Source organism: Phyllobates terribilis, unplaced genomic scaffold (assembly GCF_046119375.1).
Source record: "Phyllobates terribilis strain yellow unplaced genomic scaffold, ASM4611937v1 Scaffold_7__3_contigs__length_470593459, whole genome shotgun sequence".
NCBI classification, from domain to species: Eukaryota; Metazoa; Chordata; class Amphibia; order Anura; family Dendrobatidae; genus Phyllobates; species Phyllobates terribilis.
Window position 1 is genome coordinate 50,178,788 of NW_027362767.1, and position 18,794 is coordinate 50,197,581.

At 36.3% G+C, this 18,794-nt stretch overlaps 1 protein-coding gene across 1 annotated transcript in view; it reads right to left on the reverse strand.

Moving 5' to 3' along the window:
* Positions 1 to 18,794, reverse strand: part of CCDC85C (coiled-coil domain containing 85C) — a 186,654-nt gene that overhangs the window by 53,122 nt on the left and 114,738 nt on the right. The window contains exons 2-3 of the mRNA XM_073638534.1: positions 18,567 to 18,643; positions 10,179 to 10,283 (exon numbers count right to left, since the gene is read on the reverse strand). Of these exons, the coding sequence (XP_073494635.1) occupies positions 10,179 to 10,283; positions 18,567 to 18,643 (182 nt within the window). The remainder of the gene's footprint in view (positions 1 to 10,178; positions 10,284 to 18,566; positions 18,644 to 18,794) is intronic.

Below are 18,794 nucleotides of genomic sequence, written 5' to 3' on the forward strand. Positions count from 1 at the left end.
ATACTACTCCATATGTACAAGAATATATCTACTATAATACTGTTCCCTATGTACAAGAATATAACTACTATAATACTGCACCCTATGTACAAGAATATAACTACTATAATACTGCCCCTATGTACAAGAATATAACTACTGTAATACTGCCCCTATGTACAAGAGTATAACTACTATAATACTGTCATTATATACAAGAATATAAGAACTATAATACTGCCCCTATGTACAAAAATATAACTACTATAATACTGCCCCCTATGTACAAGAATATAACTACTATAATACTGCCCCCTATGTACAAGAATATAACTACTATAATACTGCTCCTATGTACAAGACTATAACTACTATAATACTGCCCCCTATGTACAAGAATATAACAACTATAATACTGCTCCTATGTACAAGAATATAACTACTATAATACTGCTCCTATGTACAAGAATATAACTACTATAATACTGCCCCTATGTACAAGAATATAACTACTATAATACTGCCCCTATGTACAAGAATATAACTACTATAATACTACTCCTATATACAAGAATATAACTACTATAATACTGCCCCTATGTACAAGAATATAACTAATATAATACCGCTCCTATGTACAAGAATATAACTACTATAATACTGCTCCTATATACAAGAATATAACTACTATAATACTGCCCCTATGTACAAGAATATAACTACTATAATACTGCTCCTATGTACAAGAATATAACTACTATAATATTGCCTCCTATGTACAAGAATATAACTACTATAATACTGCTCCTATGTACAAGAATATAACTACTATAATACTGCTCCTATATACAAGAATATAACTACTATAATACTGCCCCTATGTACAAGAATATAACTACTATAATACTGCTCCTATGTACAAGAATATAACTACTATAATATTGCCTCCTATGTACAAGAATATAACTACTATAATACTGCTCCTATGTACAAGAATATAACTACTATAATACTGCTCCTATGTACAAGAATATAACTACTATAATACTGCTCCTATGTACAAGAATATAACTAGTATAATACTGCCCCTATGTACAAGAATATAACTACTATAATACTGTCCCCTATGTACAAGAATATAACTACTATAATACTGCTCCCTATGTACAAGAATATAACTACTATAATACTGCCCCTATGTACAAGAATATAACTACTATAATACTGCTCCTATGTACAAGAATATAACTACTATAATACTGCTCCTATGTACAAGAATATAACTACTATAATACTGCCCCCTATGTACAAGAATATAACTACTATAATACTGCTCCCTATGTACAAGAATATAACTACTATAATACTGCCCCTATGTACAAGAATATAACTACTATAATACTGACCCCTATGTACAAGAATATAACTACTATAATACTGCTCCTATGTACAAGAATATAACTACTATAATACTGACCCCTATGTACAAGAATATAACTGCTATAATACTGCCCCTATGTACAAGAATATAACTACTATAATACTGCCCCTATGTACAAGAATATAACTACTGTAACACTGCCCCCCCATATACAAGAATTTAACTAATATACTGCCCCTATGTACAGGCATATAACTACTATAATACTGGCGCAATGTACAAGACTATAACTGCTATAATACTACTCCATATGTACAAGAATATATCTACTATAATACTGTTCCCTATGTACAAGAATATAACTACTATAATACTGCACCCTATGTACAAGAATATAACTACTATAATACTGCCCCTATGTACAAGAATATAACTACTGTAATACTGCCCCTATGTACAAGAGTATAACTACTATAATACTGTCATTATATACAAGAATATAAGAACTATAATACTGCCCCTATGTACAAAAATATAACTACTATAATACTGCCCCCTATGTACAAGAATATAACTACTATAATACTGCCCCCTATGTACAAGAATATAACTACTATAATACTGCTCCTATGTACAAGACTATAACTACTATAATACTGCCCCCTATGTACAAGAATATAACAACTATAATACTGCTCCTATGTACAAGAATATAACTACTATAATACTGCTCCTATGTACAAGAATATAACTACTATAATACTGCCCCTATGTACAAGAATATAACTACTATAATACTGCCCCTATGTACAAGAATATAACTACTATAATACTACTCCTATATACAAGAATATAACTACTATAATACTGCCCCTATGTACAAGAATATAACTACTATAATACCGCTCCTATGTACAAGAATATAACTACTATAATACTGCTCCTATATACAAGAATATAACTACTATAATACTGCCCCTATGTACAAGAATATAACTACTATAATACTGCTCCTATGTACAAGAATATAACTACTATAATATTGCCTCCTATGTACAAGAATATAACTACTATAATACTGCTCCTATGTACAAGAATATAACTACTATAATACTGCTCCTATGTACAAGAATATAACTACTATAATACTGCTCCCTATGTACAAGAATATAACTACTATAATACTGCCCCCTATGTGCAAGAATATAACTACTATAATACTGCCCCTATGTACAAGAATATAACTACTATAATACTGCTCCTATACACAAGAATGTAACTACTATAATACTGCTCCTATGTACAAGAATATAACTACTATAATACTGCTCCCTATGTACAAGAATATAACTACTATAATACTGCCCCCTATGTGCAAGAATATAACTACTATAATACTGCCCCTATGTACAAGAATATAACTACTATACTACTGCCCCTATGTACAAGAATATAACTACTATACTACTGCTCCTATGTACAAGAATATAACTACTATAATACTGCTCCTATGTACAAGAATATAACTACTATAATATTGCCTCCTATGTACAAGAATATAACTACTATAATACTGCTCCTATGTACAAGAATATAACTACTATAATACTGCTCCTATGTACAAGAATATAACTACTATAATACTGCTCCTATGTACAAGAATATAACTAGTATAATACTGCCCCTATGTACAAGAATATAACTACTATAATACTGTCCCCTATGTACAAGAATATAACTACTATAATACTGCTCCCTATGTACAAGAATATAACTACTATAATACTGCCCCTATGTACAAGAATATAACTACTATAATACTGCTCCTATGTACAAGAATATAACTACTATAATACTGCTCCTATGTACAAGAATATAACTACTATAATACTGCCCCCTATGTACAAGAATATAACTACTATAATACTGCTCCCTATGTACAAGAATATAACTACTATAATACTGCCCCTATGTACAAGAATATAACTACTATAATACTGACCCCTATGTACAAGAATATAACTACTATAATACTGCTCCTATGTACAAGAATATAACTACTATAATACTGACCCCTATGTACAAGAATATAACTGCTATAATACTGCCCCTATGTACAAGAATATAACTACTATAATACTGCCCCTATGTACAAGAATATAACTACTGTAACACTGCCCCCCCATATACAAGAATATAACTAATATACTGCCCCTATGTACAGGCATATAACTACTATAATACTGGCGCAATGTACAAGACTATAACTGCTATAATACTACTCCATATGTACAAGAATATATCTACTATAATACTGTTCCCTATGTACAAGAATATAACTACTATAATACTGCACCCTATGTACAAGAATATAACTACTATAATACTGCCCCTATGTACAAGAATATAACTACTGTAATACTGCCCCTATGTACAAGAGTATAACTACTATAATACTGTCATTATATACAAGAATATAAGAACTATAATACTGCCCCTATGTACAAAAATATAACTACTATAATACTGCCCCCTATGTACAAGAATATAACTACTATAATACTGCCCCCTATGTACAAGAATATAACTACTATAATACTGCTCCTATGTACAAGACTATAACTACTATAATACTGCCCCCTATGTACAAGAATATAACAACTATAATACTGCTCCTATGTACAAGAATATAACTACTATAATACTGCCCCCTATGTACAAGAATATAACTACTATAATACTGCTCTCTATGTACAAGAATATAACTACTATAATACTGCCCCTATGTACAAGAATATAACTACTATAATACTGCTCCTATGTACAAGAATATAACTAGTATAATACTGCCCCTATGTACAAGAATATAACTACTATAATACTGTCCCCTATGTACAAGAATATAACTACTATAATACTGCTCCCTATGTACAAGAATATAACTACTATAATACTGCCCCTATGTACAAGAATATAACTACTATAATACTGCTCCTATGTACAAGAATATAACTACTATAATACTGCTCCTATGTACAAGAATATAACTACTATAATACTGCCCCCTATGTACAAGAATATAACTACTATAATACTGCTCCCTATGTACAAGAATATAACTACTATAATACTGCCCCTATGTACAAGAATATAACTACTATAATACTGACCCCTATGTACAAGAATATAACTACTATAATACTGCTCCTATGTACAAGAATATAACTACTATAATACTGACCCCTATGTACAAGAATATAACTGCTATAATACTGCCCCTATGTACAAGAATATAACTACTATAATACTGCCCCTATGTACAAGAATATAACTACTGTAACACTGCCCCCCCATATACAAGAATATAACTAATATACTGCCCCTATGTACAGGCATAAAACTACTATAATACTGGCGCAATGTACAAGACTATAACTGCTATAATACTACTCCATATGTACAAGAATATATCTACTATAATACTGTTCCCTATGTACAAGAATATAACTACTATAATACTGCACCCTATGTACAAGAATATAACTACTATAATACTGCCCCTATGTACAAGAATATAACTACTGTAATACTGCCCCTATGTACAAGAGTATAACTACTATAATACTGTCATTATATACAAGAATATAAGAACTATAATACTGCCCCTATGTACAAAAATATAACTACTATAATACTGCCCCCTATGTACAAGAATATAACTACTATAATACTGCCCCCTATGTACAAGAATATAACTACTATAATACTGCTCCTATGTACAAGACTATAACTACTATAATACTGCCCCCTATGTACAAGAATATAACAACTATAATACTGCTCCTATGTACAAGAATATAACTACTATAATACTGCTCCTATGTACAAGAATATAACTACTATAATACTGCCCCTATGTACAAGAATATAACTACTATAATACTGCCCCTATGTACAAGAATATAACTACTATAATACTACTCCTATATACAAGAATATAACTACTATAATACTGCCCCTATGTACAAGAATATAACTAATATAATACCGCTCCTATGTACAAGAATATAACTACTATAATACTGCTCCTATATACAAGAATATAACTACTATAATACTGCCCCTATGTACAAGAATATAACTACTATAATACTGCTCCTATGTACAAGAATATAACTACTATAATATTGCCTCCTATGTACAAGAATATAACTACTATAATACTGCTCCTATGTACAAGAATATAACTACTATAATACTGCTCCTATATACAAGAATATAACTACTATAATACTGCCCCTATGTACAAGAATATAACTACTATAATACTGCTCCTATGTACAAGAATATAACTACTATAATATTGCCTCCTATGTACAAGAATATAACTACTATAATACTGCTCCTATGTACAAGAATATAACTACTATAATACTGCTCCTATGTACAAGAATATAACTACTATAATACTGCTCCTATGTACAAGAATATAACTAGTATAATACTGCCCCTATGTACAAGAATATAACTACTATAATACTGTCCCCTATGTACAAGAATATAACTACTATAATACTGCTCCCTATGTACAAGAATATAACTACTATAATACTGCCCCTATGTACAAGAATATAACTACTATAATACTGCTCCTATGTACAAGAATATAACTACTATAATACTGCTCCTATGTACAAGAATATAACTACTATAATACTGCCCCCTATGTACAAGAATATAACTACTATAATACTGCTCCCTATGTACAAGAATATAACTACTATAATACTGCCCCTATGTACAAGAATATAACTACTATAATACTGACCCCTATGTACAAGAATATAACTACTATAATACTGCTCCTATGTACAAGAATATAACTACTATAATACTGACCCCTATGTACAAGAATATAACTGCTATAATACTGCCCCTATGTACAAGAATATAACTACTATAATACTGCCCCTATGTACAAGAATATAACTACTGTAACACTGCCCCCCCATATACAAGAATATAACTAATATACTGCCCCTATGTACAGGCATATAACTACTATAATACTGGCGCAATGTACAAGACTATAACTGCTATAATACTACTCCATATGTACAAGAATATATCTACTATAATACTGTTCCCTATGTACAAGAATATAACTACTATAATACTGCACCCTATGTACAAGAATATAACTACTATAATACTGCCCCTATGTACAAGAATATAACTACTGTAATACTGCCCCTATGTACAAGAGTATAACTACTATAATACTGTCATTATATACAAGAATATAAGAACTATAATACTGCCCCTATGTACAAAAATATAACTACTATAATACTGCCCCCTATGTACAAGAATATAACTACTATAATACTGCCCCCTATGTACAAGAATATAACTACTATAATACTGCTCCTATGTACAAGACTATAACTACTATAATACTGCCCCCTATGTACAAGAATATAACAACTATAATACTGCTCCTATGTACAAGAATATAACTACTATAATACTGCTCCTATGTACAAGAATATAACTACTATAATACTGCCCCTATGTACAAGAATATAACTACTATAATACTGCCCCTATGTACAAGAATATAACTACTATAATACTACTCCTATATACAAGAATATAACTACTATAATACTGCCCCTATGTACAAGAATATAACTACTATAATACCGCTCCTATGTACAAGAATATAACTACTATAATACTGCTCCTATATACAAGAATATAACTACTATAATACTGCCCCTATGTACAAGAATATAACTACTATAATACTGCTCCTATGTACAAGAATATAACTACTATAATACTGCTCCTATGTACAAGAATATAACTACTATAATACTGCTCCCTATGTACAAGAATATAACTACTATAATACTGCCCCCTATGTGCAAGAATATAACTACTATAATACTGCCCCTATGTACAAGAATATAACTACTATAATACTGCTCCTATACACAAGAATGTAACTACTATAATACTGCTCCTATGTACAAGAATATAACTACTATAATACTGCTCCCTATGTACAAGAATATAACTACTATAATACTGCCCCCTATGTGCAAGAATATAACTACTATAATACTGCCCCTATGTACAAGAATATAACTACTATACTACTGCTCCTATGTACAAGAATATAACTACTATAATACTGCCCCTATGTACAAGAATATAACTACTATAATACTGCCCTCTATGTACAAGAATATAACTACTATAATACTGCTCCTATGTACAAGAATATAACTACTATAATACTGCCCCCTATGTGCAAGAATATAACTACTATAATACTGCTCCTATGTACAAGAATATAACCACTATAATACTGACCCCTATGTACAAGAATATAACTACTATAATACTGCCCCTATGTACAAGAATATAACTACTATACTACTGCTCCTATGTACAAGAATATAACTACTATAATACTGCTCCTATGTACAAGAATATAACTACTATAATACTGCTCCTATGTACAAGAATATAACTACTATAATACTGCTCCTATGTACAAGAATATAACTACTATAATACTGCCCCCTATGTACAAGAATATAACTACTATAATACTGCTCCCTATGTACAAGAATATAACTACTATAATACTGCCCCTATGTACAAGAATATAACTACTATAATACTGACCCCTATGTACAAGAATATAACTACTATAATACTGCTCCTATGTACAAGAATATAACTACTATAATACTGACCCCTATGTACAAGAATATAGCTGCTATAATACTGCCCCTATGTACAAGAATATAACTACTATAATACTGCCCCTATGTACAAGAATATAACTACTGTAACACTGCCCCCCCATATACAAGAATATAACTAATATACTGCCCCTATGTACAGGCATATAACTACTATAATACTGGCGCAATGTACAAGACTATAACTGCTATAATACTACTCCATATGTACAAGAATATATCTACTATAATACTGTTCCCTATGTACAAGAATATAACTACTATAATACTGCACCCTATGTACAAGAATATAACTACTATAATACTGCCCCTATGTACAAGAATATAACTACTGTAATACTGCCCCTATGTACAAGAGTATAACTACTATAATACTGTCATTATATACAAGAATATAAGAACTATAATACTGCCCCTATGTACAAAAATATAACTACTATAATACTGCCCCCTATGTACAAGAATATAACTACTATAATACTGCCCCCTATGTACAAGAATATAACTACTATAATACTGCTCCTATGTACAAGACTATAACTACTATAATACTGCCCCCTATGTACAAGAATATAACAACTATAATACTGCTCCTATGTACAAGAATATAACTACTATAATACTGCTCCTATGTACAAGAATATAACTACTATAATACTGCCCCTATGTACAAGAATATAACTACTATAATACTGCCCCTATGTACAAGAATATAACTACTATAATACTACTCCTATATACAAGAATATAACTACTATAATACTGCCCCTATGTACAAGAATATAACTACTATAATACCGCTCCTATGTACAAGAATATAACTACTATAATACTGCTCCTATATACAAGAATATAACTACTATAATACTGCCCCTATGTACAAGAATATAACTACTATAATACTGCTCCTATGTACAAGAATATAACTACTATAATATTGCCTCCTATGTACAAGAATATAACTACTATAATACTGCTCCTATGTACAAGAATATAACTACTATAATACTGCTCCTATGTACAAGAATATAACTACTATAATACTGCCCCCTATGTACAAGAATATAACTACTATAATACTGCCCCCTATGTGCAAGAATATAACTACTATAATACTGCCCCTATGTACAAGAATATAACTACTATAATACTGCTCCTATACACAAGAATGTAACTACTATAATACTGCTCCTATGTACAAGAATATAACTACTATAATACTGCTCCCTATGTACAAGAATATAACTACTATAATACTGCCCCCTATGTGCAAGAATATAACTACTATAATACTGCCCCTATGTACAAGAATATAACTACTATACTACTGCTCCTATGTACAAGAATATAACTACTATAATACTGCCCCGTATGTACAAGAATATAACTACTATAATACTGCCCTCTATGTACAAGAATATAACTACTATAATACTGCTCCTATGTACAAGAATATAACTACTATAATACTGCCCCCTATGTGCAAGAATATAACTACTATAATACTGCTCCTATGTACAAGAATATAACTACTATAATACTGCTCCTATGTACAAGAATATAACTACTATAATACTGCTCCTATGTACAAGAATATAACTACTATAATACTGCCCCTATGTACAAGAATATAGCTACTATAATACTGCCCCCTATGTACAAGAATATAACTACTATAATACTGCTCCTATGCACAAGAATATAACTACTATAATACACTTTTCCCCAGAATGAGATCACCTTTAGTAGAATATCTTACAGAACATGGGAACCTTCTATGAACCTGGACTAGCCAAACAATAAACCAGATGATATCATATACATTCTCAAGCTGCAAATTAGGTAGGCCTTTGGGGATGAAGTGTTATAAATATTCATGTCCTTCCTCTATTTAGGGGCATAAATCCGTCTCTATTGTATCTTCTTATAAATATTCATCTCGATACAGGAGAAAATGGAGATCCGTCTTTTCCAGCTACACACACACATATTTAGGTCTTGTCACCAATAAAGGAGAGCGAGTTGAGGGGGCTACTCACGTTTTGCAGGGGCTCCTGGTACTGAGACAGTGATGACAGCTGGGATTCTGAGTGGTACGGAGATAAGCCTTTCCGTAATGTCCTTAACTCGCTATGGCTGGAATGCTGAAAACCAGAAGAAAAGTCTGAGGAGAAGCAGCGCACCATACATGACAACGATTCTGGATGTAAGTTCTAAACTCTGTCGGCCAACATCAAAACATATGCAAAAAATATATTTCTATCATGAAACATAATGTTTATAGGTAATCGCATAATGCAGGATCGAGAACAATACTGTAGATGTTAAGAAACAGTAACATCTAAGGAGTCAACCTGGCACCCAAGAATTTTCAAACAAATTACTCTTAAAACTGTAGAAAACTAGAGCGAAATAAATTTTTTTGACTAGTTGGCCCAATGTATTGTGTTAGTACATGATGTGCACATCACATATGTAGCATCCCCCAGTTGCATCGTTATGGTGGACTTGATTGGCTTAAAGTTTATCAAAAAGTTACTCATCATCTTTCATGTAGGTGGCCACACAAGTGACACTAAAAATCCAACCATTAGTGGTCATGTTCAGATCTATGGTACCAATGCATGTGGCTATGAAAAAGAAAAATATGGAATGGATGGAAGCTAATAATAACAATATTCAGAAATCTAATGGATTGTGGAAAATCTATCCATCTAATCCCGGCATGGCTACAGACTTTGGTGGAACCTTCTCATAGACTATGGGAACCACCAATGCTGAAGCAGCAATTTTGTGTCCTCCATGGAGCTGTCAATCTTAATATTTGTGGCCTCAGAACGGGCAAACATATAATACATCAAACCATCACAGATAAGCAATAACCAACTAGAAGGTCCCTCCATAACACTGGAATGTTTTACAATATACTTATATTTTGGGTTTCAGATATTTTTGAGTAAATATCTTCCTAAGGGATCTATATACTAGAAGTAATCTTCACCTACTTCTTTAGATCCACCTGGTAATCCATAGTTATTGTGATAATCCTTTACCTGTCAGGTCCCATTGATAATGGATTAAGGAAATATACATACACATAGAAATACATTTCGGAAGCAAGGTAACCATACTGTGTTATATGGGTGTAGTTTCGCCTCCTCACATAGCTATACATTGGCCCCCTTATTGTAACAGACATGTCCTTTGTGCACCTTTAATCCTGTTTATTAGACAGGTTGAGTCCAAGTCATCACCAACGTGTTTAGAGGAAGCCCGATCTAATTATGACACCTGTCACATGGGGAAGGATTAAGGAACATCACAGGACAGGGTGGATTTTCTACAACTTTATTAAGCCTTTCCACTCTTTTGAAAACCAGTCCTAAAACTGGAAGGAGCACCTGTCCGAGGGGGCGTATAACCCCACCTAACCACGCATAACCTAACCTCAAAGATTTCCTTCCCACCTCTCATAAACTTCTCAGATCTTCTGTATTATTACATCACATACTACAGAATGTCCAGAACACCTTCAAGGACTAATCCTCAAAAAGCAGATAAGATCTGTGTGTCGGAAGGTGACACATACTGATCACGCACGGAGGAAATATTATATGAAGCGTCTTCTATGTAAAAACAAGTATGAAGGATGGTCCAAGCTGTCTCCTAGACCTTCACTTTAGGTCACCATACACTCATCCCAGGACATGGGATCACTTCCCTCCTGACACAAGGTCGTACCTCCATAGACACATCCCAGGGCATGGGACTACTTCCCTCCTGACACATGGACGTACCTCCATAGACTCATCCTAGGGCATGGGACTACTTCCCTCCTGACACAAGGTCGTACATCCATAGACACATCCCAGGGCATGGGACTACTTCCCTCCTGACACAAGGTCATACATCCATAGACACATCCCAGGGCATGGGACTACTTCCCTCCTGAAACAAGGTCATGCCTCCAGAGAAATATCCCAGGACATAGGATTACTTCCCTACAGACATAAGGTCATGACTCCACATACACATTCCAGGAAATGGGAAAATCACCCTAAAGAGAAAGGACCATGCCACTGTACATGATCCTAGGCCATGAGGTTGATACAAGACGATGATTCAATAGAAACATCTCAGGACATGTCACCGCTTCCTTCCTGATACAAGGTCATACCTCAATAGAAAAATACCAGGACATAGGACCACTATACAAGATCATGACTCCATAGAAACATCCCAGGACATGGGACCACTTCCCTCCTGATACAAGGTCGTGTTTCCATAGACAGATCCCAAGACATGGGACCACTTCCTTCCTGATACAAGGTTGTGTCTCCATAGACAGATCCCAAGACATGGGACCACTTCCCTCCTGATACAAGGTCATGACTCCATTGACACATCTTTACACATAGAATCACTTCCCTTCAGATACAAGGTCATGCCTGCACATACATATCCTAAGAAATAGAAAAACCACCCTAAAGACAAAAGATCATGTCACTGTACATGAGGAGGTCACCTCCCTCCTGATGTCTATTCATGTAATTTTACCCTCATCCTAGGCCATGAGGCTCACGTCAAATCCAAACCCAGTTCATGCCACCATACACCCATCCATTGACATGGATCTATTCACTAATGATACCAGATCATAGCATCTTACACCCAAAGACATGGGTCCACTTCCTTCAGTTGATGCCACCATACACTCATCAAAGGAAATGGAGCCCACTTCCCTCATCATAACCCTCATGTTGTTATTCAATGATAACAGGACAGGGACCCATTTCAATTCTGGGCTCTATTTTATCTCACCACCCCTATCCCAGGACACTATCTTGATCATCTGGACACTTTTTTTTCTCCTTGTGGGAGAGACAGAGAGCACAGTCTAATGCTTGGCCCAATTGTCTTGAGCCGTAACCAGCAGAAGAAACTAGAGCCCTTGTCCTCTACGTATCATTCAGCATATAGGAGTCTACATTTGACAACAAACCAATGGATGAACGAACCTTGTGGGCCCCAATTTCCAAAAGGGCCCGTGAACTATCAGGGTCTTTAATAATATTGGTCTTCTCATATGGGCCAAAGGGACCTTTTGGTCCTCCCTTAGGCTCCAGGACCAGGGGGAAACTTCAATCTCTGCACCTATTATAGTTATGCCCCTGCAACCAACCCAGAAACCAGGCATCAAAGTGTCCTGCAACCGATGGGCCTTCCCTTAGCGTTGTGGTGTTCGTAAAGATGGGGAGTGCTGCACACGTACTCAGCATCTATGATTAAGGGGGATAGGGACAATCCTAGCTGAGGCCTGCAATATATATATAGTAAAGCCAGAATTCCCTGATAAGATATGGTATAGACATTCTTCTGATATTTAATAGATTCAGTCCGATATTCTGCCAACATACACATTTTCTTCCTACTTACGAGAAAATTAAGTTATTAGCGCTAATTGGAAGAAGCGAGAAAACGTTCTGGAGTTGATGAGAACATCGATTCTTTGTCTGCACTTATTAATTAGGGGTTATATAAGATTCTTACATAAAGGAAGAACTCAGCATCATCTCAGGGGAGTGGAAAATGTGGACTTTTTTCTTGTTTTAGCAAAAGTATGGTGAGTTCTAAAATACAGTCAGCTCTACGCAAAACTATGCTCAGAAATGCAGCATTCTGCCGATATCGTAGGCTTTATTAATGCAGCCCTGGCAATGTATTTTTTATTAATATAGGCTTGTAAAACCCCATAATCCATGAATAGGTGCACAGTTATTAAGGAAGTAAGAGAGTTTTTATGTTTGTTTTTTTTTTGCTCATTTAGTCCCAATATGGCGCTGCTATTAGATTACAGCATCTATTCCTTGTTTGCAGCACTTATCAGCAGCATCTTGTTTGCACTTCTTTCCTCATCTTGTGTCCTCAATTGCAGATGAGAAAAGCTACATGTGGATGCAGCGATGACATCATGACTACGGCACGTGACCGCCATGGCCAACCACACTGCCTATAACAACATGACTTCTAAGCCCAAGGATTGGCTGCTGAGGTCACATGCTATAGTCATGACATCACCTCTGCACGAGTGTCAACAAAGACTGGGAACAGTAAAGAAGAGGCGCCACTGCATCAGCAGTGGGTAATTAAGACTCATTTTGCTATTTTTACACACACTAAGCTTAAGGACTGAAACAAGTCAAAGGTGGAACGGCCTGTTAAGCCAAAACTGGTGCAAACACATTGATTGTTTTGCATAACATGTGTTAGGAGGAAAGTGGAACCAAGTTCATGCCACCATACACGAATCCCAAGACTTGGAGCCCATTCCCTCCTGATACAAGTTCAGACTGTAGTAGAAGACAGTAAAACAACATCAGAAGAACTCTTGCAGGATGTGCCATTAGTGAGGTAAGGCTGCCATCTGCTGGCCAGGCGAAATCAAGCAGAACTGGGTGCACTGTACTGCAGAAAAGAACTTTACTGTTACTTGTTGAAAGATTCCTTTGTGTTATTTCAAGTTACTGTTGATTTCCACTGTTACTAACCCCTTTATGATAATTGTTATATATATATAAAATAGTTATATCAACCCCAGACTGTTCCCACCTTGTGGTCTCTGTGCGTTGCATTCCGGCACCTGTGTTAGAAGACCACCATACACTCATCCCAAGACTTGGAGCCCATTCCCTCGTAATCCCAGTTCATGCCACCATACACCCATTCCAAGAGTTGGAGCCCATTCCCTCCTGATCCCAGTTCATGCCACAATATACATATCCCAAGACTTGGAGCCCATTTCTTTCTGATCCCAGTTCATGTCAATATTCACTGACTTCCATCCTCTTACAGGTGGCCACCATCTCATACTACTTGCCACTCCCTAAAACCAGAGGTTTGAAACTGTATAATACTGAAAAACTCCAAAAAAATAGAGCACAATATCCTGTCAATGCATAAAAGTCCTAATGAACCTTTAGAAAAAAACCAACCACTTATGAATGCTAAGTTCATCTTTGCATCTAAGCCGAGTCCACCTGCTTTTGAGACAGAGAAAACAGATTGGTGGGTCTTGTGCGTTTGCTAATCCCCTCCATAGGGGTTACACAGAAGACATGAGGCCAGCTCTTATGTCAGGAGCAGCTGTCATCTTCAGCATCTCAGGTCACAATCCCGGGCCGCAGGAATCAACGAGTCGAGCCTCAACCAACACAACGAGCCATTGTCTGTCACCTGTACACTGGTGTTGATGGGAGCTGCGGGGCTTTGACACGTACGTTCTCCTGACCTAGAGGAGATGTCGGGTGCGTGACCGGTATGGTCACAGATCTCCAGACATAGACAGGAAGAATTCTGATTCCTGTTCATGGAAATGACAGCAATAGAAAAATGAAATCAAGGTCCAACAATAGGGGTGGGGGGTTGGGAACGTTTCCCAGATTTGAGCACCCACCATGGACCACAAAGGGCCATAATTCTAATCCGAGCTCATTTCATTAACAAATAAAATCCATTATCCTCCTATGTAAATTAATTACATAGTTCTTAGAAATTGGGATTATATGTTCAGGGTGCGTGTCGGGAAAGCCGTGGCCATTAGATTCTTTCTCCTCTGTAAACCCATAACGCGGATAGAAAGAGACAACTCCGGACTTTGCGGGATGAATGTGCTCTATTTTCAGTAGTCAGAGGTTGACCCAGTAATAAGCGTTTGAAGCAGAAGTAATGTGCTGCTATGGTAATAGTCCTCTCTGCCTACTGCCAAACTTCACGTGCAATCAAATCACTTTTCTCTCTCCTTGCCAGGCAAAGCGGAAGATTCTTCGATCCGCTCGTCCTAACTAAAATGAGGACGAGGCAGAAGCTCGGGATATAATGGGATTCTGTGCTACATATTCTATAGACCCTGCAGACTCAGAGCTTCAGTCAAACTATAGGACACTGGATGCCAGAAGACCGACAGACGTCTCAAGAGACCTAAAGTACATAGCGTATAGGGCTGGACTCTAGCTTGAGTGGACCATTAGGACCCATTATAACATAGAGGTGACCCATAGTTGCACAGGCATACAGGGGCACAGTATACCAAAGAATTGATCTTCCAGTCTCACACTTTTTACCATACAATCAACAATATAGTACCATGTGAAAGACTAGGGATCACCTCTATGGTATTGATCCCTAGGTTCACTGGACCTATAGGACACTTTAGACCATAGAGTTGACCTCTAGTTTTCCTGGACCTGTAGGACAATTTACAACATATAGTTGACCTCTAGGACACTTTAGACCATAGAGTTGACCCATAGTTTCAATGGATCTACAGGGGCACAGTTTACCATAGAACTGACCCCCCCAGTCTCACACTTTTTACCCAACAGCCAACTCTAGGCATAATGTGCAAGATTAGGAGTCAGTGATATTGACATCTATGTTCACTGGACCTATAGGACACATTAAACCATAGAGTTGACCCCTAGTTTCACTGGACCTATAGGGCACTTTAAACCATAGAACTGACCCCTAGGTTCAGTGAATAGGACACTGTAGACCATACAGCTGATCCATTGTTTCTGAGGTCCTGTAGGATACTACACACTATAGGGTTGACCCATAGCTTCAGTGGACCTCCAAGAAACAGTCAGTTATAGGGCTGACCCATCGTTTCTGTGGGCCTAAGGAATACTTTATACCATGGGTTCACCTATTGTAGGCTCTCTGAAAATATGGCTGTCCTATAGGCCTGGAGAAACTATGGGTGTGCCCTATGATAGTGCAGCTATGAGTGAGCCCTATGGAATAGAGTTTCTTATAGGTGCACAAACTATGGCTAAACCTTTTATATACAATGTATAGGGCCACAGAAACTGTGAATGAACCCTATGGCACAGAGCATCCTACAAGGCCACAATAACATTAGATGAACCCTGTGGAATAGGGTGTCTCATAGGTCCGCTGTAAGAATGTATGGCACTTGACTAATGACTTATAGGGTCAGCGGACCTATCAGACTCTGAGTTGTGGACCCGTGCTGTAGAGATGTGCGTATCTCGTGTGCCCATTGATGCCCCTCCTGGGCACTACTTACAGACACATCAGGAACCTGCAGTTGTACCACCAACATCTTTATGCCACATTACCCAACGTCGCTGATCTGTAAATGCCTTCAGCAACGATATAACTGTGTCCCGCATTATCATCCCCAGACACAGGGATGAGCGCGGACATGATGGATGGCTTATTAGGCTGGCGCCACAAGACATGACACAAGTCGGTTAATGTAAAACATTAAGAACCGCTCGGTTGGGCCATTTATGACTTAATTACCCCATATCTGAAAAGGAGGGGTATAAACCTTTCCCAGTCGCATGTAATCTTCCCCCCTGGAGGCAGATGGGACCACCGGTTAATTATCTATACACCTCGATGACCTTCCTACAGTCCATAAAGAGAGGCATCAATAATCACAGATCCGTTCCTGATAACTGCATGAAATATGGCAGGAGCCCCCCGCTGTGTCTCACGCCACCGTCCTAATGAACCACAGCATCATGCGGATCATTACGGAGCACCGCCATTTATCTAATTACTATGTCAATAATGCCGCTGGCTGCAAAACAGACCAGACAAAAAAAATCATGATTAACTCTTTTATAAGGGGTGAATGACAAAATTGAGTTCTTCCGGTTCAGTGAGGACCTAAGTTAAGGACTAATTTTTTATTTTTTTTACAAATGCATGTATTTGGGGCTAAGAACTATTTTTACAATTAAGTTTCATTGCACAGTTTTTCTTCTATTGCCTCTGTATTGCACCGTTTATTGCTGACTGTAAAATGAGTTAACTGAGAAACAGTCAGCGAGTTCTTTCTGACAAGAGTGTGTAACCTTTTTATCTGTCTTTTTCCAAGCTTCTGTGAGGATTTATGACTACAGACCACAAGAAGGTTGTTTTTTACGGGTTTCTTGTTTCTCAGCATACCGTGCAAAAAAAAAAAGTTTCCATATTCCACACACTGACATCTAGCACATGAAAGTAATGAGACAAAGTATTGCAGAAAGTTGCTCATTTTCATTGTAGATGACCTATGTAACAGAACTAGTGGCGGAAAGTTCCGCTCAGCTGATAGATAAAGGGACAATGCTTTTGTGATGCAGAAGAAGCAGGGATATATCTTAAGATCTTTCGACATCAGTAAGAAAATCTTCAGCACTGAATCGCCATTTAAAAGCAATTATTCAAACAATTACAAGGGCTCTTATGGCAAAATTATCTAAAAGAAATTAGATGAGACGCGGAGAAAAAAAAAAATCAATTTTCCCCGGTTTAATTAAAGTAATCCCAATAAGCGATCACACGTGGATTAATGCGTCGGACGCATTGTTACCACCTCCTAATATGAATGTTATATATACTTTTTTTCTTACCTGCGTCAGAAGTTTATTGTCATCTTCGAGGAGCTTCACTTTGGTCTCTAGTTGTCGGATGTAGTTGGAAGATGTATCTAGAACAAAAGAAAGAAAATGAGGTTGTAGTATTTATGGCCTGGGAGTCTTCATGACTCATTTTCCATCAATAAGGGGCATCTAAGTTGGGGATGGTAATTGCATCCAAGTTCTTGTTGCGTCCAAACTAATTGAGCACTGATAACAACT